The sequence below is a fragment of the Grammomys surdaster genome, unplaced genomic scaffold (assembly GCF_004785775.1).
Source record: "Grammomys surdaster isolate TR1022 unplaced genomic scaffold, NIH_TR_1.0 125187, whole genome shotgun sequence".
NCBI lineage: Eukaryota > Metazoa > Chordata > Mammalia > Rodentia > Muridae > Grammomys > Grammomys surdaster.
Window position 1 is genome coordinate 1 of NW_021620078.1, and position 25,510 is coordinate 25,510.

General features: G+C 43.6%; 1 protein-coding gene and 1 pseudogene across 1 annotated transcript in view; both read left to right on the forward strand.

The window, feature by feature from the left end:
* The first annotated feature begins 195 nt into the window (after positions 1 to 195).
* Positions 196 to 25,510, forward strand: part of Klhl2 (kelch like family member 2) — an 83,302-nt gene continuing 57,987 nt past the window's right edge. Inside the window, exons 1-2 of the mRNA XM_028785348.1 lie at positions 196 to 298; positions 12,690 to 12,811. Coding sequence (XP_028641181.1) covers positions 232 to 298; positions 12,690 to 12,811 — 189 coding nt within the window. The 5' untranslated portion in view covers positions 196 to 231. The remainder of the gene's footprint in view (positions 299 to 12,689; positions 12,812 to 25,510) is intronic.
* On the forward strand, positions 327 to 1,069 carry LOC114637163 (annotated as a pseudogene).

Consider the following 25,510-nt stretch of genomic DNA (forward strand, 5'->3'; position numbering starts at 1 on the left):
GACCCTTCTGTAGCTCACAGTTTTATGTGTCCTTGTGTTTAGGCATTCTGTTAGAAGGGCAGAGGTTTCCTTAAAGTAGACAAGACTTCAAAAAAAAAAAAAAGGGGGTTTTACAGCAGCAGTTTTGCATAGAATGTTGAATATTTTTATTTTTGGAGGCATCAACATTTTCCTTTTCTTCCCGGGAACAGTCAAAATCTGCTGTGTGACGTCACGATTGTGGCAGAAGACATGGAGATCCCCGCTCACCGGGTGGTGCTGGCAGCCTGCAGCCCTTACTTCCACGCCATGTTTACAGGTAAGAAAGATCTTCGTTGATCTTGTGTCCCCGCGTGTGTGCGCCTTATCTTAGCTGGTCTGCCCGAGACCCCCTGAGCGTGAACCTTAGTTCCCCTCGCGGTCCCATTTCCACTCCGACAAGATGAAAGAAACGATCATGAACCAGGAAAAACTTGCCAAACTGCAGGCACAAGTGCGCATTGGTGGGAAAGGAACTGCTCGTAGAAAGAAGAAGGTGGTTCACAGAACAGCCACAGCAGACGATAAAAAGCTGCAGTTTTCCTTAAAGAAGTTAGGGTTAAACAATATCTCTGGTATTGAAGAGGTGAACATGTTTACAAACCAAGGAACAGTGATCCATTTTAACAACCCTAAAGTTCAGGCGTCTCTGGCAGCAAACACCTTCACCATTACAGGCCACGCTGAGACAAAGCAGCTGACAGACATGCTTCCCAGCATCCTAAACCAGCTCGGTGCAGACAGTCTGACTAGCTTAAGGAGACTGGCCGAAGCTCTGCCCAAACAATCTGTGGATGGAAAAGCTCCACTTGCTACTGGAGAGGATGATGATGATGAAGTTCCAGATCTGGTGGAGAATTTTGATGAGGCTTCTAAGAATGAGGCAAACTGAATGGAAGCAACTTCTGAAGAAGATGACATTTGCAGAAGTTACAGGAGCTGCTATTTTATATCATGACTGCTTTTTAAAATTTTTTTGTTTATTATGGATCTGATAAAATCTAGATCTTTAATATTTTTAAGCCCAAGCCCCCAGATAGTGCAACTCTTTTCAGTTTTCGCTTATATCTAATTCTTTGCGGCAAATTAAGCTGAAAAAGCCTGGGAATAAAGTTTGGAAAAGGTTAATAAAATTCTTTGCCTAGTTAAAAAAAAAAAAAAAAAAAAAAAAAAAAAAGAAAGATCTCCGTTTCTAAGGTGTGTTCAGACCTGAGGCTTTTCCATGTTAAGCTTTGTTTTTCGGCATTTTGGTTTTATGAAATGAAGAACTGTAAAGGGAGAACCTCAACCATCCCCCGCATTTTTTTCCCAGAGGGTCTCTACATTAGGCCTGATTATCGTAGAACTTGCTTTGACAGCTGGTCTAGAATCTGTCAACTGTCCTCAGCATCCACAGGCACCTTCGCCTTGCTTTGTTGTCCTCAGTAAATGTGTTGTACACTGTGGCCTTGCTGTTAGCTCAGCCTTGCCACTACAGGATACATTCCCATCCATCCTCACTGCAGAGATACATTCCCGTATATCCCCACTGCAGAGATACATTCCCATCCATCCCCACTGCAGGGATACATTCCCATCCATCCCCACTGCAGGGATATATTCCCATCCGTCCCCACTGCAGGGATATATTCCCATCCATCCCCACTGCAGAGATACATTCCCGTATATCCCCACTGCAGGGATATATTCCCATCCATCCCCACTGCAGGGATATATTCCCATCCATCCCCACTGCAGGGATACATTCCCATCCATCCCCACTGCAGGGATATATTCCCATCCATCCCCACTGCAGGGTTATATTCCCGTCCATCCCCACTGCAGGGTACAATTCCTATATGTCCCCTCAGTTTGCAGCATTTTGGGCTCTAAAATTATTATTGGTTTGTTTTTGTGTATGCAAAAGATGTCTTTTACTGTTTTATAGTTTTCTCCAAGTGGGTTTTCCCATTTGCCTTCTCCAGTATTTATAGAACTAAAGCATTGTCTTAGATGATTTACTTTGGAAATCTGAGAAGAAGGCTGATATATCCGTAAGCTTAGGTTTTACTTTGGCACGTATGAGCGTGTGTGTAACGTGCTGTTAGCACTTTTGGAAGAGAGCTAATGAATGCCTGTGATGCCTGAAGCCTCACAAAAAAACCAGTACCAAAGCTGACTTAGAGCTGGGGGTGGAGCCCAGTGGTGCAGCACGTATCTAGTATGCACAGGCCTGGGGTCAGTCCTCAGAAGGTAAAGGATGAAGAGAAGAGAGGAAAGGAGAGAGAAGGGGAGGGGAGGGGGAAAAAAGGGAAGGGGAAACACGGATAGTCCTCTTACAGTGACACCCAAAATTGAGGATAGGTCTGAACCCTATGTAAACTGAATATTTTTATGTACACATATGTACCTCTACAGTTTAACTTATAAATTAGGCCAACAGTAGCAGCCTTGTCTAAGAGTGAAATGGGATATAAAAATATGCTATGGTGTAGCCAGTGTCACCATTTTTGTGCTTAGGAGATATTAGTCAATAAAATAAGGAACACATGGACATACACTTGGCAATACTGTGACCTCTGATTGATACTCCAGCTAGCTACTAGTGACTGATGGGTAGCATATGCTGTATAGCTTTGCTAAACAGAGAGATGGTTCATGCCTCAGGTGTGGCAAAACCAGAATGTCTCTTGAGAACAGGGTCTGGTTTAAAACTTATAACTTTATTTCTAGAACTTTCCATTTAATATGCTTGGGCTGTGGTTGACTTTGAGTCATAGAAGCTGCCACAAGTACAGCTGATAAGGGGCCACTAACTGCAGTGTTGCACAAGGAAGTGTGTTTATTATGTGATCAGCCAGTTTAGTCTTCGTCTCTTGCTGCACCAAATACAAAGTATGTGGCAGGCACGCCGGAAGAAACACATAGACAGTTATGGCTAGGCATGGTAGCATGCATCATTAATCCCAGCAAGCAGAGGCAGGTGCATTTCTATGAGTTGGAGGCTAGCCCAGTTGATATGGTAAATTCTAGGATAGTCAGGGCTAATGTAGAGAGACCCTTTCTAAGGAAAACAATTCTGGTGACAGTTGATAGACTCTTGAGTATTTCCTGTGCATACAAAAGGTATAACTGTTTCCTGTTTCAGTGGTTCATTGTACAGCTAGGGAGATAGAGGCACCTAATTTAAACGTAGGGTGTAGAAACCTGGGGCCACACCGTGAGCCAGTTGGTGGGGCATCATTGGACTGTTGGCCTGGAAATGCTCTAGGAAAGACCACAACCTGTGGGAACCACTGGGTCTCTGGAGACTGACCTGAATAATCTGGGCTTCACTTCACTCTCACCAAATGGAAAGTAGGTAACATAAACGGATAATATTGCTCACATTCTGGGTTTTTGTAACGATTAGATGAGGTTATGTATGTGAATTTCTTAGCACTTCTCTTGGCCATTAGAAAATGCCCAGTCTAGCTGGGTGTGGTGACGCACACCCGTAATCCCAGCCACACAGCTGGGTGTGGTGATGCACACTCGTAATCCCAGCCACACTTTGAGGCCAGCCTGGGGTACAGGGCATCGTGTTTTTAAAGAACAAAAAGTGCGAGTGTGCATGCGTGCCTCTGTGTGTGTGTGTGTGTGTGTGTGTGTGCCTGTGTGTGTTTACAGTAACTAGAGAAGTGTTCATGGATTTGAGAGGGAACAGAGGAGGACAGAGAGTTCAAGGTAGGAGGGGAAATAATGTGAATATAGTACTCATGTATGAAATTCTCCAAAATAATTTTTTAAAAGTTAAAGGCAAACTAAAAACCAAGAGAGAGTGCTCAGTTTGTGCCGGCACTAAGTATCGTGGCCATCTCAACCTGAAATCCTTACTGTATTATATAACAGGAGACTGAGCAAACCTTAGGCTAGGCAGCTACAGGTTTCTATTCCTTAAAAAGCTCTTAGTATGTATTAATTTTACAAAATAACTTGTCTCATTGTGATATGTCACACATGCGTGTGACATACATGATCACATGTTCCCTCTGATGCCTTCTCTTATCTTCTCTCCCCTTGGCTCCTCATGCTTTCTGTAATAACTCCCTGCCCACTTTCATAGTCCCCTCCCTCCCTTCTTTCTCTTTCCCCTCCCCCCCCCTCTCCCCCCCCCCCCCCACCCCCCCCTTGTTTTTTTTTTTTTTTTTTTTGAGACTTTGTCTCCCATAGCACAATCTGGCTTTGAACTCACCATGTAGCTGAAGATTCATAGATATTTTCTTTGCAACGTTTTTTATTCTCCACAGAGTAACAAACATGGAGTTGTTAACAACTTAGCCTCACCAGCAATGCACAGTGATGTGGACCTTTTAGTCCCAGCTCCAGGGAAGCCTGTGCCTACGAGTTTCAAATAGTATGACCAACGTAGTAAGGCTCTGCTTGAGGGGATAAAGCTATGTTTATCTCGTTTTGATTTTATGTATGTGTGTGAGCCTGCATGAGCTTCTGTACATGGTCTGTGAGTAGGTGCTGACAGAGGCCCAAAGAGCAGCTTCCATCCCCTGGATCTAGAGTTACAGGTGGCTGTGAACTACCTGACACTGGTTCTAGGACCTGTGCAGGAGCAGTGAGTACTTCTAACTTCTGAGCCCATTCTCCAGCCCAGCCCCTTATTTTAATCTCCCATAAACCATAGGTGGAAAATCCATTCAAATTTTTTGATGTAAAAAAGAATTCTGTTACTCCATGTAGTTTCACGTATTGAATAGAGAAAGGAGGTGATAAATAATTCCATGGCGTAGTTGCAGGTTTTCATCTTGTGAAATCTGGGACTATTTAGAGCCAGGCCAGGTGGTTAACTATGACTCGAGAAAGAGCATAGCAAATTGGGTTCTTTTGTTTTTAGAATGTTTGTTAAGAACATAGCCTTTAAAACACCTTTACTTAGCAAAATCATTTAGCTGTATTTGGTGGTACAAGTTAACATTCTTTTAAGTTTTATTTTTGTTTTTTAATTGTGTGTATGTATGTGTATGTGCACATGAGTGAAGCTACCCTCGGAGGTTAGAGGTGACGGGTGTTGGAAGCATCCAGAGCTAAAGCTACAGGCTGGGTGCTAGCACTTGCACTCTGACCCTCTGGAAGAACAGCAAGTATACCTATCCAATGAGCTATCCCTCTAGCCCCACAGGTTAAGATTTTTAAATGCTAGTCAGAGATACTGAGTACTATGTACTTTATTGGGAGTAAATACTTCTTGATAACTTCCTGTGCCATAGTAAATATAAAATAGCAAGAAAATTAAAAAAAAGAAGCTAACAGATTATTAGTTGACTGAGTAAAGAGTGTAAATGTTGAAAGCTGTATACATGGCTCTCCTTGTCTAAGATTCATGCTTTCATGCATCAAGGGACTGAGCATCTTCCACTTGCTGGATGTTAGAGGCTTTGGGGACCGTGGCAGTGACTGAGGAGGAGCTCTGGTTCTTCTGATGGGGGAGAGGAGGCTAGGTTCGGAAGTGACTAACAGGAGTGCTGGCTGTTCAGGCCACTGTGAAGAAAGTGACGTAGGATGCTGCAGGCAGTGAGCCTGAGATAGGAGTGATAGGGAATGCCACTGAGCTGAGTCAAGTAGGAGGATGTAGGCACCGGGCACAGAGCTGCACCCTCAGAGCTGTGTTAGGAGGCTGCTTCCTTCTGTCTCTTTGCCTCTTACCATCAACAAATACCTCCAGGTTGGTCCTCTGGATGGAGGATATTTACAAAGGTGAAAGCAGCTTCTGAGAGATGGAGGGACACTGTCTCCTTTCCCTGCTTCTTTAGGAACTAAGAAGTCTTTGCCACAAGTCATTCAAACGGGACTAAAGCTCCAAGTCCATGTGTTAACCATGTTTACCTTAGGGTGCTGAAGAACCAGAGCGTTGGGCCTTGACTGCCACAGTGGGTGACTGGTGTGTGGCCTGTGTAGTCACTTTGCCAGACTGACATTGCTGACAGCTTCGTTGTAGCCCAAACTAATAGAGAACAGATGTCAGTGACAAGTAGAACTTGAAAATCAATGGGGCAAAATTAACTAAATATGATTTTTTTCAGTCTGTAATTGGTTTTCTGTCATTGATTTCTTAGTTTCTCTGTGAAATCAAAGCTTCCTTGTCAAGTTTTTGTTTTTTTAAGTACCCCTTGATTATAAATAAAATAGAAATTAGAATAATGGACTTTTTAATGGACTAGGTTATATAGACTTTAAACCTGTTCACCTTTTTCTTTTTAGATTTTCTTTTGCCTATTTTTTAAAGTATATTTTTAATTGACATAGAGTTACATCATCACACTTTCTCCGCTCCTCCCCTCCCTCCAGTCTCTCTCAGGTTTCAGGGTTGACCATTGCATTAGATGACAGAAAAGGGGGCTCATCCCTGGGAGAGGCTAACTCTCCTCTCAGTAGTCACTGGTTGCCTTTAGTTCTTTGTCTAGGAGTGGGACCCCACAGAAATTTCCCCTTCCATACTAACACGTTCATTTATATTTGCATTGTTTCGGCCTTATTTGTGCAGCCATTTCTGGGAGAGACCTTCTCATGTCTCTTGATAGTCTAGCTCTTCTATGGTGTTCTCTGAGTCGTAAACACAGGCGCTGTGATGGGCATGAATCTGCTGGGTCTGGACCCCTCATGATCTGTTGAGCTTTGCCTTGTGCCCCTTGTGGCTTTCTGAGATGCTCTCCATTTGTTATACTGAGAGCTTCTGATGAAGGGAGGTAGCTATACACATCCAGGAAAGGTAGTTCTGCACATGTAAGTTTATTTTCAGTTTAGTTATGTGTACATATGTGTCTATGTATGGGTTTGTGCATGAGTGCAGTACCCACGGAGGGGAGAATGGGGCATTTGGTCCCCAGAAACTGACTTAGACTGTTGTAAGCTGCCAATGTGGGTGCTGGGAACTGAATCCCAAGTCATCTGTAAAAGTAGTAGGGTAACCTCTGAGCCATCTCCCCAGCCCCCATTCACTTTTAACTTACCTCATTCAGAATGGATAAGTGAAGCTACCAGTTGGTGCAGGGCTTCAGGAATCCTGGTTGAAGGTTCTTGATGGGAACATTTTTAGCCATAGGTATATCTTCAGGGTTTTAAGACTTGGATGACCTAATTTTTTAAAAAAATCAAGTAGGTGATGTGCTATTTGCTGATGAATTTACTTAACCTAGCTTACAGGGTAGAGTGTATGCTCAGTAAGTGTCAGGTGACTGCAGTCCTTCATAGCATCCATGATCAAGATAACATGGTCATATTATGCAGAGTAAAGATGCTTCCTTTTAAGTCGACATGCTATTTATTTCTCATTTAGTTATTAATTCATGCAACCAGTGTTGGGTTTCTACTGGGCATTGTGGAGTATAGGACTAAGAAAGCTGTCTCCTGTGTCATTAGGAAGCCCAAAAGAACTAGGGAGAAAGTTGATTATGACAGAGTGGACATGCATGAGATACCCAACTATATCTAGGGTGAAAGCCCAGTCCAGCTGTGGGCCACCAGCAGATAATGCATCCTGTAGCGGTTCTAGCAAAATCCTGAAGAATGTGTGGAGATTGTCCTGGGAATAGGAATATAGAGTCTAGTAGGAACAGTTCAGCTCAGGTAGCAAGGTAAGAGATTGTTCAGTCTTTGTGGAAAACTACAACGCATTTCCTACTGGTATGCTTTATGCCTGGGAGTGAGAGGGAGTGTATATGAGGTTAGGTAGTGAATTAGAGGCAGGCTATGCATACTTGCATAGAGGTTTGCATACTTGGTCAAGGAGCAATGGACCAACTTAGGATATAGTCATCCAGTGTGTCAAGTTAGCACCCGAGAGAGGATGAGTACTGGAGGGTTGTTGAGTTTGGTTCCCAGTATCTGTCTTGTGACACTCAACACCAGCTCTAGGGAATCCAAAATCCTCTAAGACTCCTGTACTTGTGTGCACATAGCAATGGTAGACACATGCATATTCAACTGGGAAAAAAATGAGGGACTGCTCCATAGGACCCCCAAAGATGGTTGCACTGTGATGAGAAGGTAAGGAGGTGGAGGTTGAACTGCAGTCAAGCTTCAGTTCATCCTGCGGGCTTTGGTGAATGATGGATTGGTGGACACGGAAAAGAACAGTGCAAGATGACCATTCCTCAGGGCGTTAGCACAAGCATGTGTGTGGAGATTTTAATTTAGTCCCTGAGTTAATCTTAAGTAACTTGGTTCATTGAGAGTGTGGAAAGTTCTAGGTGATATAGGAAGAGCTGTGAAGTATCATTAGATAGCGCCCCAGCCCGTGAAGCTCTATCTGTTTTCTGTGTGAGTACTTGCCTACACATCTGTATGTGATACATGCGTGCCTGGTGCCGGAGGAGGCCAGAGGGGGTGCTGGGATCTTTGGAGCTGGAGTTATAGATGGCTGTGAGCTACCACATGAGAGCTAGGAGCTGAAGGCTGGTCTCTGTAAGAGCAGTACCTGTATCTGGCCTGAGAGTACATTAGTATGGACCCAAGTGTGTCAAGCTGTGTGTGTGAAGTCAGTTCTCTCCTTCTGCTATGTAGTTCCTAGGTATGCACCTTAGGTTGTCAGCAAGCAATTTCACCAATGAACTGTGTGGCTGCCTGTGATAGCTTTTAAAAATGCTATCAAATGAATGTTATCAAATGGGCTGGAGAGATGGCTCAGTGGTTAAGAGCACTGACTGTTCTTCCAAAGGTCCTGAGTTCAATTCCCAGCAACCACATGGTGGCTCATAACCATCTATAATGAGATCTGAGTGGCGTTGTACTCACATACATAAAATAAATAAATAAACCTTAAAAAAAAAGAATGTTATCAAATGAATCTGAGAAAGCCATACTGTTTAAACATGTGTTCTCTAACTGTAGCAAAGGGCAGTAGCTAAGATACCGTGTAACACCTAGGATTGGATATACTGAGCTCTCACTTCTCCTTCCCCGTGCTTATTGATTATTGGGATTTTTAATCCATTTGGTGGCAAGCTTTTGGGTTTTGCTCCTTTTTTTTCTTTTTGTAAGTTAAGATGAAGAAGGAAAGATGAAATCATTTTAAGAGCAGTATGTAATTGAGGCTGACTTTGTTGGAAGTAGATGAATTTTCTGGGGAGATAATCTTTAAAAAATGACATATAAGGAAAAGAAGTGATTTAGCAAAGTGCCTCTTTATAAAACACAATAGTGAAAACTGCCTGGTGTAGGACTATTTTTTTTCAATCATATACATAAATTAAGAGACTTGGTTTTGTCTAAGGCTTTGTCTCCACCAACTCATACTGAAATCTGGGAACTAGGTACATGACTTTGCACTTAATATTGCCCTAAGCGCTAAAGGACTTTTCAAAATTCTAGGGCACTGTGGATGGAGCAAGGTAAGGTGTTTATTTAAAATCTAATTTGGAGGGGCAGTGGGAGATGGCTTAGTTGGTAAAGGGGTTGCCCCATTGCCCAGGTAAAAAGGCAACGCATAGGCTGTCAGGGTAAGAGGTCGGGAGGACCAGAGTTAAATCGTGTCTTCTGGACATCTCAGGACTGACGCACTCAGGAACACCAGCAGCTACATTGCTCACACTGAATCTCTAGTCATTTGTATTAAATCAAGGCAGTCAGCATCCTATCAGGAACTGGGAAAGGGTTCATGAGCCCTCGCCACTAACCGAGAAGGTGTGGACAGTTGATGAATTCTGAGGGAGAGTCAGTCAGTTTCCTTAATAGACGTGCCTCCTGATAGGTCCACCATGCCTGGTGTGTGGCCCCATACTTTATGGACAGCACAAATTGGAATTCATGAAATTTAAGAAAAAAAGGAAAAGAAAAGAGGACAGTTAGTTGGGAGTAGGGAGGTCAGGGTAGGTCTGGGAATAAAGAGAACAGTTAGATGTGAATATAATCAGAATAAATGAGGGTTGGCTGTTCTTCTAGAGGACCCTGGTTCAATTCCCAGCACTGGCAGCTCACAACCAACTGCCTGGCTGAACTCCAATATTATCAGGCATGCACTTGGCACAAAGACTTGCTGTCTTAGTTAGGGTTTTACTGCTGTGAACAGACACCATTATCAAGGCTACTCTTATACAAACAACATTTAGTTGGGGCTGGCTTACAGGTTCAGAGATTCAGTCCAGTATCATCAAGGTGGGAACATGACAGTGGGCAGGCATGGTGCAGGAGGAGCTGAGAGTTCTACAGCTTCATGTGAAGGCTGCTAGCAGAATACTGAGTTCCAGGCAGTTAGGATGAGGGTGTTAAAGGCACACCCACAGTGACACACCTACTCCAACAAGGCCACACCTCCTAATAGTGCCACTCCCTGGGCCAAGCGTATACAAACCATCACACTTGCATACCGGCAGAACATCAATACTCATAAAATAAATAAATAAAATTTAAAAAGTACATTGTATGAAATTCTCCAAGAATTAATAAAAAATTTAAAAACCTACCTTAACTTGGTGATACGTGCTTACAGTGTCAATACTAGAAAAGGCATAGGCAGGTGGATCTTTTCTGGTCACTGGCCAGACAGCTTAGTCTAATGGGTGAGCTGCAGGCCAACAGCATACCCTGTTTAAAAGATGATAACATTCATGGCACAACCAGGGAGATCTCTCTCTCATCTTCTCTCTCTCTCTCTCTCTCTCTCTCTCTCTCTCTCTCTCTCTCTCATGCGCGCGCACACACACACCACACACACACACACACACACACTCACACTCACTTTAGGAATGAGTGTATTAACTTTGGCAATTTAAAGGCCTTCAAATTGTACTGAGCCGGGAGATCCCTGAGCCAGGGAGAGGAGGGGTGCATAGGGGAAGGCACTATATATGCAAGTGAATTGATTTTCCTTATTCACCCATTCCTTTTAAAGGCGGGAACACAGAAACAATAGGATACTCTTCCTTCTTGCAAAATGCCCTCTTTTGTACTCCAGATGGACGTTTTCTCCTTGGGCAGTGACAGGGCACAGTTTGACATAGTTCAGCCCTGAGAAGAACAGCTTCTTTCTGAGTTCTTGTCAGGCCTTCTCCAGCAGAACACACAGTGAAGTGTCTATTGCTGTGATTAGCACCCCTTACCTCACTCAGGGCTTCTCTTTGCAAAGGAATCTTGTGAAATTGTAGATTCCCATAGGCCTTCTGATAGTGGCACAGCTTCCCAAGAGTTGCAGAGTTTTATCCTTAAACCCTAGTGATTTCTAGAACGAAACCTTCTGCTGCAGGTTGCTCCTTCTTGGGGTAGCCTTTTAGTTTATAACTGAGGGTGTGTGTGTGTGTGTGTGTGTGTGTGTGTGTGTATGTGTCTGTCTGTCTGTCTTTTTCAATACTGGAAACTGAGGCTACAGTGTCCCCTTTTACTTTTTATTTCCAGACAGTGTATCACTAAATTTCCCAGGCTGGCCTTGAACTCACTGTCACTCGGACAGGCCTTGGACTTGTGATCTTCTGGCCTCTGTCCCCTGCGTGGCTAGTCACACGCCTGTAGCACCAGGCCTGGCTAGGTAGTTAAGGGTTTTCCTTCTCATTACTTAACTGTGTCTCCTTGTATCCTACGATGTTTTGTCTTGTCCTGTTGTACACACCTGCTTCCTGTCCTCACAAAGTCCCCAGGGCGTGGGGACATCATTGTTTCTTTCTCTTCTTCTACTCCAGTTTCTGTCCATATTTGAGCCCTGGGAAGAAGGGCTTGTACCACTCTTTCTCAGGCTGAGATGCAAAGGGCTGCAGACTGTAGCGGCTCGTACTGGTGTTGAAATGGCTGGATGGTTAGGAGACTGCAGATGGCAAGAGCGAGCCGAGCTCACATCGATGATCTCTGTCATAACCCTTTGCCATTGACTAACCTCAGCAGGTTGTGTACTTCGCATTTTACTATGTTCCTCTGTGAGAATTGTGACTTCTCACTAAGAACCAGAGTGCTTGTGTCTGGCCAGGCCCTGGGCAGGTGCTCTTTGCAGGAATGATGCTAACTAAATCCTTTCAACACACAGTCCTTGCTGACAGCTCATGATGGTGGTCGTGTTGCATGCGGTTCTTCTAAAGGACCTGCATTCTGGTCACTATACCCACATTAGGTGGCTCAAAGCTGCTAGTAAATACAGCTCTAGGGTGTCTATCTGGTGACTTTTTCTGACACACACACGCACACGTACACGCGCACACACACAAAATAAAAGTCAGAGAAAAAAATTTTTAAAATAAAACCCCAGCCAGATTATGGTAGTGTACATACGCCTTTACTCCCAGAACTTGGGAGGCAGAGGCAGGCAGATCTCTGAGATCAAGGCTACCCTGGTCAACAAGTGAGTTCCAGGATAGCCAGGGCTAGGCAGAAGAACCCTGTCTTTAAAACAAGCAGCCAACCAGAGAGGAATTCATGAAGGGACCCGGCTCAGCACAGACAGCAGTTCCTACAGCTGGGTGCAGGGAGTCTTTATTCCTGCCGTGTTCTCTTCAGGGTCAGCTGTCCTAACAGAAGCACAGTTCATAGTTTGCTCAAGGCAGCTTTTGGTCATAGCTTGCTCAAGGCAGCTTTGGGGGGGAGTGGCTGAAGCCTGCAAAACATGGCAGATCCTGTTGCCTGTCTGATGGCTTGAGTGGCTGGAAGATGGACCAGCCAGTCTGGTGTTGGCCTTTCTGCAGCAGCCTCCTGATGTAACTCCATCCCACCCTTCGGTGTTCTAGGTGAGATGAGCGAGAGCCGAGCTAAGAGAGTTCGAATAAAAGAGGTGGACGGCTGGACCCTGAGGATGCTGATTGATTATGTCTACACGGCAGAGATCCAGGTCACGGAGGAGAACGTACAGGTAAGGCCCACACGTCATGATGTGACATGATGCCGCTCTGCCCTTTCCGATCCAAAACCGCATTCCCACACAGCATGCTGTTTGTGCCAAAGTAAAAAGATTCATTGTAGAAATTTTATTTCTGAGAGGCACTTGGGATGATTGCGTCTCTTTAATGGCATTTCTGATTTCCGTACCTTTTACATCTTTGCAGATCTGAGACACATCCTTTCTCTGAGTAATGCTTTTTTACTTTGTGGCAACACTGTCATTCTCTATAATTCCTGCTTCGTGCAGCCCACAGTTTTTCTTTATTCCTTTGAAGAATAAAGTCTACAAAGGATGTCTTTTGACTACTAACATTCTCTAATTCTTTATTATTTGGGTATTCTCTTTAAATAAGTCTGGACTTTAGTCAAAATTTGATGTAGCGCATGTTATTTTCTGTGGAGAACAAATGTTTTATAGACGCTTGTTAAATAAATGTTTAAATGTTTTAGGTGGCATAGAAGGATGTTGCAGACAAACACAAAAAGGAAAGTCTCTTCTTAAACTGGCCTGTGCTCGCTAAATGAGAATGGTCCCATAGGCTCATGTAGGTGAATACTTAGTCTCCGGTGGGTGGAACTATTTGAAAAGATTAGAAGGATTAGGAGGTCTGCCCTTGTTGGAGGAAGTATTTCATTGGAGTTTCAAAAACCCAAGCCAGGCCCAGTGGCATTCTCTCAGCCTGAAGATCAGGATGTAGGTCTCAGCTTCTTTTCCAGCATTGTGTCTGCCTTCATGTCACCCGCATTGTGACGATAACAGACTAAACCCCTGAACCTGTGCACAAGCCCCAGTTAAGTGCTTTCTTTTATAACAGTTGGCATGCTACTCATTGTCTTCGTTAGGGTTTTACTGCTGTGAACAGACACTATGACCTTATAAGGACAACATTTAATTGAGGTTGGATTACAGGCTCAGAGGTTCGATCCATTATCATCAAGGCAGGAGCATGGCAGCATCCAGGCAGGCATGCTGCAGGAGGAGCTGAGAGTTCTACATCTTCATCTGAAGGTTGCTAGCAGAATACTGGCTTCCAGGCAGCTAGGATGAAGGTCTTATAACCCATGCCCACAGTGGCACACCTACTCCAACAAGGCCATACCTAGTAATGCCACTCCCTTGGCCAAGCATATTCAAACCTTCACACTCATGGTGTATCTTCACAGCAATAGAACGGAGACTAGGACAGGCCTTTCTCTGTGATTCTCCTTGCCCCCATTCTCATATTCTCTTTCCTGAGAAGGATAGCTGCTGTTCTTTGATTGAGACGGGTCCTTTCAGCCCATTACCCATTCACTGATTCAAGTAAGTGAGTACAGGACAGGCCTGCACAGAAGTGCAATGTTGAGTATGTTTCCTCTGTATTTGTCTGGAGACTTTGCTTTTTTGTTTTTTGTTTTTTTTTTCACTGAACAGAATGGCTTGTTCTTTTGTATGGTGTCTCATATGGTAATGGGTATGCATAACGTTCCACTTTTATGGATTGCTGCACTGAACTGGCATCTTAATCTTTGTATGCAAGAGTTCTACAGGCTGGACTCCTGAAAGTAGAGTTGGCTGAGCAAAGACTACATGCACCTTTTAATTCTGGGTGGAGATGCCCTATCAACGTTTAAATGTTGGTATTTTATATAGTCCTTTCAGTATGTGTACTGTGTTTTAAGGGCACCGAAGAGAACTTAGAGCTTTTTTATAAAAGATTTAATTCATCTGTCAGTGTTTGTGTGAGTCTGTGCCACAAGTGCTTGTGATCCCTGGAGCTGGACTTCCAGGTGCTTGTGAGGTACTCAACACAGGTGTCAAGAACCAAGCTTTGGTTTTCTGGAAGAATAAGCAAGCACTCTTAACTGCTGAGTCATCTCTTCAGCCCCTAGAACCAAACTCTTAAGAAACAGTTTCTAAATTCTACTTGTACAAATTAAGATATGAGTTTCATGTTTTGAGTTTCATGTTTTGTACCTCTGAGCAGCTGGAATGTGCTACCTCATGTTTGAGTGGAGCCTGTAGCATGTCACATGCTCTCTGCTTGCTGTGAAACGCCAGCTCGAGGACGCTCAGCCTCCTGGGGGCCCTTTTAACTCTCCTCTTAACTTCGCTGGAAATTTTCCTGTATGAGGTAGAATGTTAGAAAGATGCACCATCAGTTTAAGAGTTGTGACTAAGGGTGATCGGGTCATATGCTTAAAGAACTATCTATCTATCTATCTATCTATCTATCTATCTATCTATCTATCTATCTATCTATCTATCTAATCTGTGAGCATGCATGCCATAGTAAACATGTAGACTTCAGAGAACAACCTTGGGCATCATTTCTTACCTCTGACTCTGTTGTTCCTCATTACCTCAGGTTAGCTGGCCAGCAAGTTTCTAGGAAGTCTCCTGTCTCTGCTGTAAGGACTCCAAGATTACAAAAGCATACTACTATACTTGGCTTTATATGGGTTCTGGGGATTTGAACCCAAGTCTTTATGCTTGCATAGCCACCACTTTACTCACTAAGCCATCCTCTAAAGTTCAGGTGAATGTTTGTTTTAGTGTGAAAGAATGTATTGCGTTATGTCAGGAAATGAGAGAAGGTCGCAACATGTCAGACTTCTAGACTTTTCTGTATACTTAAACTGTTGTTGGGCTCTAGAGGCATTGTTTTCAATAAGACAGTACCTTGTGTTGTTGTGCTTTTCCTTATCGATGTGCATGATGTCATTATACTCCATACCTAGCAAATAGATCGCAGAATTCTCTGACACATAATGGCCACGTGGAGGGAACCTGCCAACCATGTGCGGGCCCGAGAGTCTAAGCGTGAGTCCAGTCCTTCCTGTCATTTGTAGCAGTTCTTATAGTAGGAACATTGTCTGTTAGGAGTGAGGACGCCGCTAAGGTTCCTTTTAATAACTGTCACATTCCAGCCTTAATACATTAGTCATGGACTTTGAGAAGAGCCACTTGTCATGATGGCTGGCCTTCTGTGTGCATTGCTCAGTTGCTATAGTACACTCTAAGAGTTGCACTGGGAGACCTGGTGCCATTCCATATAGCTTTTCTTTAGAGGGGAAGGGGTATCTCTTTAGCTTAGGGGTATCCTGGTTTATAAAATCCTTACAACCCACTGAAAAGGCCATGTCTTGGAAGGACATTTGGAAATAAAAGTCATGAAAGCAAGCCTTCCTTTTGATAACAAGTAGTTTTCAGTGAACCCTGGAATAAGGCTTTATAGATGAATGTGTGTCAAACTTCTGTTCACTGTGTTTTGATTATTTTTGTCTGTCCAGCCCAGTGTGTTCTAAGGAAAGGGGCAGTGCAGTGGGGGTGTCTGGTGGTCTCAGGACGGTTACGCTGAAGGAGTAAGTGGTTACGTGGTGAGACAGCTGAGCACTGTGTTCTAGTGAGGAGAATCCTAGTGTCTCTGGGATTGTGTGTTTCACAGAAGACTCTCAGTGCTTTAGGATGCTGTGTGCCAGCTGTCTTCCAGTCAGCTTTTTACCATGTTTTTCCTGACTTCTAGCTTGAGTTCCCTTCCCCACTGTCTCCCTATTGTACACACTTAAGGCACCATGATAGCTATTTGAGGTGAAGGCTGTTAACTGAGTCAGAATGAGGGAATGAGTAATTTGAAGATTTCACTCCAAAGAAGGAAGACTCTCTTCTCTGTTATATAAGCAATAGGGCTATTTCAAGATTCCGTGATTGTGGTTCCCCCTCCCCAGCCCCACCTAGTATTACTGTGTTTTTTGTTTTTTATTTTGTTTGTTTTGTTTTGCTTTGTTTTTGGAGGTGGTGTTAGATATTTTAAAGCTTTAGCTTGGCAATTTTGTTTCCTATATTTCAAAGTTGGCAAATAATTTGAGCTAAATGAACTTGCAGTAATTTGGATTTTTAAGGAGAGAGTAAAGGGAAACAACATTTCACCTTGCTTCAGTTCCTGCCTTCCTTCTAACTGACTGGAATGTGCTATACCAAATGTCTGCATGTGGAGACTCCTTCTTTAGCAGACTTTATAAATATTACAAATATAGGGAATAAAGACAACAAGCCTGCAGCCTGCTGTTAGGCAGGCTTTTAAACATCTGCCAGTCACAGACACCTCAGAGCCTCTAAGCTTCTCCCAAGGGTAGTGCAGGAGAACATTCATGAACTTTTGTACACTTTCAAAAGGTCCGCGGAGGCTTTGCACCTTCCTCTCTGCTTTAAGGACTCTCAGCAAGGCAAGCATTGTGGCGCATGCCTGTGACGTGACATAGGATACATGGCTGCGGTACTAGTAGAGCAGTTCTCAACCTTCCTAATGCGGGGACCCTTTGATTCAGTTCCTGATGTTGTAGGGACTCCCAGTCGGAAGACAATTTTCTTACCACTTCATAGCTGTAATTTTGTTACTGTTACAAATTGTCATGGAAGTATCTGATATGCAAGATATCTGATATGCAACCCCCAGGTTGAGACCTGCTGCAGAAGGGAGGCTAAATGGGAGGGTCATGAGTTCAAGGTTTCCGAGGGGCGAGGGGGACCCTGCAGGGGTCAGTGTGGACAATGATCCGAGAAGTGATGAGAAGGAAAACCTTGTTTAGATTGACTGCATCAACTTGAACCAGACTTCAAGGAGTCCAGCGCTCCTTGAAGTTCGTTGTGAGCATATTTAAAACAGTAAACACGGGGAAAAGATTCCAGGTAACAGCCATTCCTATTCCAGGTGTGCAAAAAAGCCTAAGGTGTGACTACTCAGAAACTCCTCTACAAAGTGCATGTGACCACGCAGCCTTCTATAGCTCAGAGGCATAGAATCGTTGTGACCAGGATATCATAGAGGTCATCAGCCCATAAAGTACACATGACATCTCCTCTAAGGATGAGTCTAACTGGGAACTAAAGATAAGATCTAGGAAGTGTTGGTGTTCAGGAGTAGCCCACAAACCACATAAACACCAATCTCAGTCAGACAGGGATGGTTTAGTGAACACTCACCCTAAGACTGACGATCAGGGCCAAAGCTCAGAATTTGGGGGCTGAGGCTACAGCTCCAAACATTTCTCAGGGCTGGCTTATACAGAAAAAAAAAAAAAACACAATGAGCTCATGTGCAGGTGCAGGAAGTGCTGCCGGGTGGTCAGCTCTGACTCAAGCTATTTTGGCTAGCTAGACAAAACAGCTCTAACTGACCTTTATTCTGATTGGTCCTAGGTGGAGCTTTTGGTTGTTGAATTTCTTAAGTGTAAGAAACCTCATAACATATAGAATATAAGACCCTGCTCTGAGCCAAGTTATTTTTCTGTGTCAATGGCTGACAGGCATCTTATAGCAGCAGTATGAAATAGCTGCTGGGCATGGAACAAAATGGCTGCAGCTGTGCTAGGGGATAGGGTTCAGTAGGGAGGAAGAGTCTGGGATAAGCATTCTGGGGAATTTAGGTCTGCCTCCAGAGATACCAAAAAGGTCTCCAAGTTCTAAATAATATCCATGCCCAGCCTTCTGGATGGGAAATTTCATCTCCTCTACTGAGGGGAGCTACCCCCATCCCCCACTCCCCACCCCGGAGTGTTTAACATTGCTGGTTGGTTTCCCTAGTGATCTGTGGGCATTAGGGACCTTTGTGCCGCCGATGTGGTGTGAAGGGTGCACAGTCAGACCCTGTCTCAAAAAAATAGAAAAAAATAAGTATATGATTATGTGTATGAGTATTATTAGCGCAGAAGTTTCAATCAGGTATATCTTCAACCATGTATGCATTGTATATATGTGTGATGTTTTTAGTGTTATATAAGACACATATTAATCTATTTTGCAGTTGAAAAATAGGCTCAGAAATCTTAAATAATGTGTTCAACACCATCCTGCATATAAAGGGATTTTATTTTATTTGTGTGTGTACACGTGTATGTGTACACTTTTGTGTGTGTGTGCCAGTGGTCAATGTTGGTGTCTTTATTGGTCTTCACATTGTGTGTATGTGTATGTGTGTGTGTGTGTGTGTGTGTGTGTGTGTGTACTCACACAGACCATAGGCAGGCATTGGATATCTTTGTATAGCACCCTCTACCTTATTCTTTTGAGATGTGGTTTCTCCCTGAACCTGGAACTTGCATAGGAAAAGAAAAAAGGAAGGAGGCAGGGAGGGATCCAGCAACCCACTTACCCACCCTTCTCAGTGCTGGTGTTCTAGAAATACATGGGGCATTCCTGGTTTCCTCCATGGATCTTGGAATCCAAACTCCTTGCCCACCAGGAATTACTAGCTGCTGACAGTCTCCCTGAACCTGGAGCTTATTGATTTGACTAGCGTGAGTGGCCAGCCAGTCCGAGAGGCCATTCTGGTATTGCTTCTGTAGCACTGGAATTATACATGGATTGTGCTATATGCCACATCTAGATGGCTCTGTCTGTCTGTCTGTCTGTCTGTCTGTCTGTCTGTCTTTTCCTTTTTTCCCTCCTTTCCTCCATTCTTCTTTTCCCACAGATGCTAGGGATCAAACAGGTCCTCACATTTGTGCAGCAAACATTTTGCCTATTGAGTCATTTTCCCAGTTCCTATAAAGATATTTTTATACATTAAAAAAAAATATTGACTGGGGATATAGAGTTGCATTGTAGAGCGCTTGGCTAGAACGTGCAAGATCCTGGATTAGATCTGGGTGTCACCGAAGGGAAAAGAAACTACCTTTATAACAGAGAAGAAAATTTCCTATTTTCCAAAGTTACCAGAGATAGGTATTAGCATTTTTTTTTTTTTTTTTTTTTTTGGAGACTAAAACATTTCAAGTTCTTTCGCCATTTTTCCCTTTGTTAAATTTGTAATTTTGTTCCATACATTTTGACTTTTCAGCTTCGGGATATGTTTGGCTTGCTAAAAGTAGGTGTTTTTCACCTAATGTAAGTGTGAAAATCAAAAATAAAACTGAAGCGTGAAAAACAAAGGATGATAATAAATAGCGCTGGTATAAACAAGTGCTCATTCACGCGCTGATGCTTCCGGCTTGCATCTGCAGGCTCCGTGTGTGTTAGAGTGCTCACACTGGGGGGTGGATTTAAAGAGCTGTCTGATAGCGTCAAACGGATGAATCTTAAGCAATTCATGAAACTTACATGTTGCATCTGCAGGAATTGTCTGGGATGAGAATATCTCATTTCTTCAAGAAATGGAGCCGAATTGAAAATGAGCATTTTTCATGAAAGCTTTAAAATCAGGTCTTGGTAATAAACACGTTCATGTTCAGTGGGGTCGCAGTGCAGTGGAAAGTTCACCATGATGTGCCTATTTCATTGGTATAGACTAGATTGTATTTGAAGTGCTACAAATGTGGTTTACGGGGGTAGGGACAGCAGAAGGACTCATGTTTCACCAGGTCTGTTGGCAATTGAAACATTGGAGGGAATGGAGAAATAGCTCAGCAGCAAGAGCACTGTTGTTCAGTTCCAGGGCATCTGATAGTCTCTTCTGGTCTCTGTGGGTACCAGGTAGGCCTATGAAACATACATACACATGCTGGCAAACACGCAAAATAAAAATAAATCTTTCAAAATATTTTTTAAAAAATTAAATAAGTTACTTAAATCAATAAAAGGCCATTCTAGTCAAGGCATCATTAAAACATACATTGATCAGAATTTTATTTTAAGCAAAATGTATAGACATAAGATTGTATATCCGTCTTTTGTTTTTAAACTAAACGTGCTCACCAGATTGGAGACCTCCATGGTTCTCTGCATAGCCACAGCATAAACAACATCAACTGTAATTTTCCAGCTTAAATACTTTCCTTACTCTTGAGAATTCCGCTCATGTATACAATGCAATATGATCGTATCCGCTGTCATTCCCTGCCTCTAACTCCACTCCTATCCCCTCAGTGCTGCAGTCCCCTCCTGACTTCATGTCTTCTGTGCTCAGTGTGAGAACTGGGGCACTTACAAAGAAGTCTCAGTGTGGTCTTTGAGTTATTCAGTTCCTGTTGCTCAGGCTTCTGATTTCATTCTTTCCTTCATCCTCACACATTGATCCAGTCACTCTGAGTCAATCAAGAGTGTTTTCGTAGAAACTGTGCTTTTTATGTTCACATGTCTCTTGATTATATGTGTATATTTAAATTACGTTATCTCAGTCATTGTAAACAGCAGAGCAAACCCAACATGTATGAGCTGTCCAAGTGTAGCTTAGCTGGGGGAACAGCAGTGTGTAACCATGTACAGGATGCACTTTACTGAGGGCCGGGGAAGTCTGGGTTAATCGGTGAAGAGATCACTTGAGGCTTGGTTAGTCTTTTGTTTTGTAAGTTTCTTATATGCATAGACATTGAAATAAAATTCTCTTTAGATGGATGTTTGTCTTAATAATGAACTGTTCTTTTTTTTGAGACAGAATCATATTGTGTAGCCTTTTCTGTCCTGGAATCTTATGTAAACCAGATAGGCTTTAAACTCATAGAAAAACACCTACTTCTCCCTTCTGAGTGCTAGAATTAAAGACATATCTCACCATGCCCAATCATTAAAAATGGACATTTGAGACACCTCTGTTAAAGGCTGGAGAGGTGGCTCAGAGGTTATGAGCACTGACTGTTCCTTCAGAGGACTGGGTTCTGTTCCTGACACCCACATGGCAACTGAAACCATCTGTAACTCCAGGCCTAGGGGATGTGCCACTTTCTTCTGGCCTCCACGGGCACTGCCCACGCATGGTGCACAGGCATATGTGCAGACAAAATACCCATACACATACGTGTTTTTCATCTTCAAAATTTTAAACAGGAACAAAACACGCAGTCATTTCACCAGACATTGATGGATATGATAAGCATGCAGTCCTGGAGCTACAAAAAAATGAAGAACAAAACATGGCGGTGGTTATGTCCTTTTGGATGGGATTTGACTGTCTTGTGGCCAGTTTCCTTATTTATTTTGGGGGATAGTGCTATTCTTCCCACTGTAAGAGCTTGTGAAACTTGTTGGGTGACTTGTTTGTGTGGATAGGAGACTAGTGAAAATCTGCTCGAGATCGGTTGAGACATAAATGACTAGGGAGAAGTAGGAACACTGACTGACGGGACTTCTGTTTAAACTCACGGCACCATGCAGTCTAAAGTTAAAATAGGGCTAACTGGCAAATTCAGACTTGGATGACATATTATGGGCGTTACGAGTCTTGTAATGATGATGGTAGAAAAAGTGGTGGTGTTGAGTGATTGAAATGGCAGTAAGGATGACTGTGGTGGTGGAGGAGGTGGTCCTTATGATGGTGCTGGTAGAGGAGGTGGTGCTGGTGCTGATGATGGTATAGGGAGAAGGTGACAAGATAGTGATATTAGTGAGGGTGATGGAGGAGGGGATACACACTAATGGTGATGATAGAGAAGGTGACACTGATAATGGTGTTGCCAGAGGAGGTGGAGTTTGTGATGGTGGTGGTACTGATGGTAGTGGTGGTAGAGGCGGTGGTGATGATAGAGGAGTGATATTGCCAATAGCGTTGGTGATGATGGCGGAGGTGATATTGATGATGATGTTAGTAGAGGAGGTGGTGTTGATGACGATGGTGATGGTGGAGAAGATTGTGTTGGTAGTGATGGTGGTGATAGAGAAGACTGTGGTGATGGTGGTGATGGTGGTGATGCCACTGCTGCTGCTGCTCTTGGTAGTAATGGTAGAAATGGAAGTGATTGTCAAGGAAATGAACATGGAGGTAGTAAAGGTGGAGGCGATGGTAATGGCAGAAGGTGGATGTGGAAATGGGAGAGGTGGTAGTGTGGATGTGGCCATATGATTATACCTCTCAGGCAGATGGTAGTTTCTGATCCATGATGGGTGCTGTTGAGTGACTATGGCTTCAGTCCTATAGTGTCTGTATTCGCTTCCAGTTTATCTATAAAGAGGTTTGGTTAAGGGATAAGTGATTTCCATAAAAAGTCAAGTATGTTTGAGATTGTGGAGTGCCTATTCCTGTACAGGGCGTGGAGATCGAGCCCAAGATCTGGGATATAGCATGTGAGGCTTTCGAGTAGTAAGCATAGTGTGCTTAGGACAGCTGAGTTCATGACAGAGCAGACGGTGGTAAACACAGGTCTGGAGTTGAGTTACCTTGGCGATCTTGGGGAGGATTGGTTCCTGGCTAAATAGGACTTCAGTGCTGGAAGACATGGGGGTTAAGATTTGATTGTGGACGGGCAGGTTATCCGTGGGGTAGGGCTGGTAACTGCCACTGTTGCCTGCACATGGCTTGCACCTTGCCTTTCTGAACGCTGAGCTGTTGACCGCGCACATTTGTTTTTCCACTGCCAGTATTGATTTGATGAATCCCAGGTTTCAGTCGATCATTTGTTAACCATTTTTCGAGTATTTGTTATGTGCTAAACAGTTTTCTCTCCATGGACAACTCCATGTCACACAGGGAGACAAGGTCCCAGTCTGGAAAGCCTTTATGTTGTTGTAGAGGAGGGGAGAGGCAAAGCAAACAATAAGCCCTCAGATGAACCAGGTAGTTTTTATATTACCACCAAGCTCTGAGGAGGGCCCGCTTGAACCGTAAGCAGAGTCAAGAGAAGTAAGGAGTTATACAGAGGTGAAGGCAGAGACTATCTCCAGCAGAAGGAACGTCAGGTACAGCGATGCATGATGGGAGGAAGCTTGCCATGTTTAAGGCTCAAGAAGTAAAAGGTGATTAATTTTTGTTTGTTTTATTTATTTATTTTTTTGCTTGTTTATTTTGTGTTTTGGGGAAAGAGTCTCTCTACATAGCTGTTGGCTGTCTCAGAATTCACTGTGTAAACCCGGCTGGCCTCTGAGTGTTGGGATTAAAAGTGTGTGTCACCATGCCCAACGTGAGATCATTGTTTGAGGAGAATATATTATAGACAGAATAGAGAAAGCTGACAGTGGAAAGGTAACTGGATCAAGATGAAGTGATCACTTTAGTGAGGAGGGAGGACTTACTTCATTTGTAGGACATTAGATATTACTGCCTTCCTCCAGTTAGTACGTGGAAGATGGAGTGTAGGTGTAGTCATGAAAATTGGGAGGTAATTTATTTTTATTTTTTAAAATGCATTTATTTTTATTTATGTATCTAAGTGTTTGTGTGTATGTATGTCTGTGTACTACATGCATGCCTGATGCCCAAGGAGGGCAGAAGAAAGTGTCTGATCTCCTGGGTCTAGAGTTATGAACAGTTGTAGTTCACCATGTGGCAAGAGTACCATCTCCAGCCCAGAAGGTGATTTACATACCTGCTGAGGTAGGCCAACTGAAGGAACAGGGCTTGACGTGAAGAACAGAATCAAGGTTAGGTTTGGAGGCGCTTGGAGATAAGGCCAATGATATTGGCATTTGCATTGAGCGTGATAAAGATTTACCAGGAATAGCATGAGCAGTGGAGCAGACAGATGGTGAAGTCATGGGATGGGGGTACATTTTGGGGTAGTGGAGATTGGAGATTCTTTTTGGTAATACTCACTTTGACTGCTGAAGTGTTCTTGAGTGATACTGATCGGGGTTTGATTCTGTGCTGGGAAAGGACCGTGTTTCACAGATTGAGCCCCTAGGTGCTATGTTAAGTCACTGCATAGAGAATGGAAGAACAGAAAAGAATGAAAGGCAGCCAGTGGCAGTCTGGAGTATTCTGGAGTTTGCACGAACAGATGAGTAGCCAGGTATGTAGAGGGAGCTAGGTGCATGCTAGCTTAGAGAAGGAGTCCTCTGAGGCGGGGACATGAGTGTTTGTTACAGGCCAGGAACGTGGAGAGTGAATTGACCTTGAGTGGGGCAGCATGCTCAGGGTGAGTGCTATTACTAGGCAGTTTGCTTTGCACAGTCTTGGTTTATGCTGATGATCTGGTGTCTTGTCTGATTAGTGCTTACTGTACTCAGAATGTTCTGGGGGTTGTTGGTGAATGACAGGGTCATACTAGTCGGTAATGACCCTGCAAAGCTCTTTGGATGTGATGTTAAGAATGAGAAGTTGATTGGAGTGGGTTGAGGAGCTTGCGGAGATCACAGACTGCTCGTCTAAAGCAGTTTGCTCCGAAATCCAAGAGAAATGTGCCAGTTGAAGGGATGAGGAGGGTCATTGTTCCTTAATGTCAGTGTTGTAGAGCGGGTTTCTACGACAGTCAGAGTGACCCAGAGAGAAGCCAAGGCCGGCAAAAACAGAGAGAGTGAGGAAAGGGTGTGATTGGGAAGGTTTGGCAAAGCTAATAAAAGTTAAGATCTGAAACAAAGTACATGGCTTTACCTGGGATGGGACAGGGAAAGTTGTTCCACCGTTGAACCAGAGGGGATACAGGCATGCTTAGAGGTTTGAGTAGGTTAGTGGCTTGGATGGTGGTTAGATCCAAGGCTAGATGTCCTGTCAGCCTGCCCGTGTTTATGAAGATGGGGGTAGTGGGAAGTTTCCAGCCCAGATGAAGATGGAGAAAATGGTAGAGACTAGCAATGCTAAGTCATCGTTGTAGAAAGGGCAAAGGTGAATTTGCTTACAAAGCACAGTAAGTAGAAATAGCATGTTGAGAACTCAGTGGAGATTTGCAGTCATAACAATCAGCTACCATGGTGGGGTGGTTTCCTTTAGTCACACTCAGCCATTTCCATGTAGAGATAGATGGTGCATATAGTTATTTCCATAAAATGCTGCAGAAGAAACCACCAGCAGATTGACAGATGGAGTCACGGGAGCTGGGTTGAGTGATT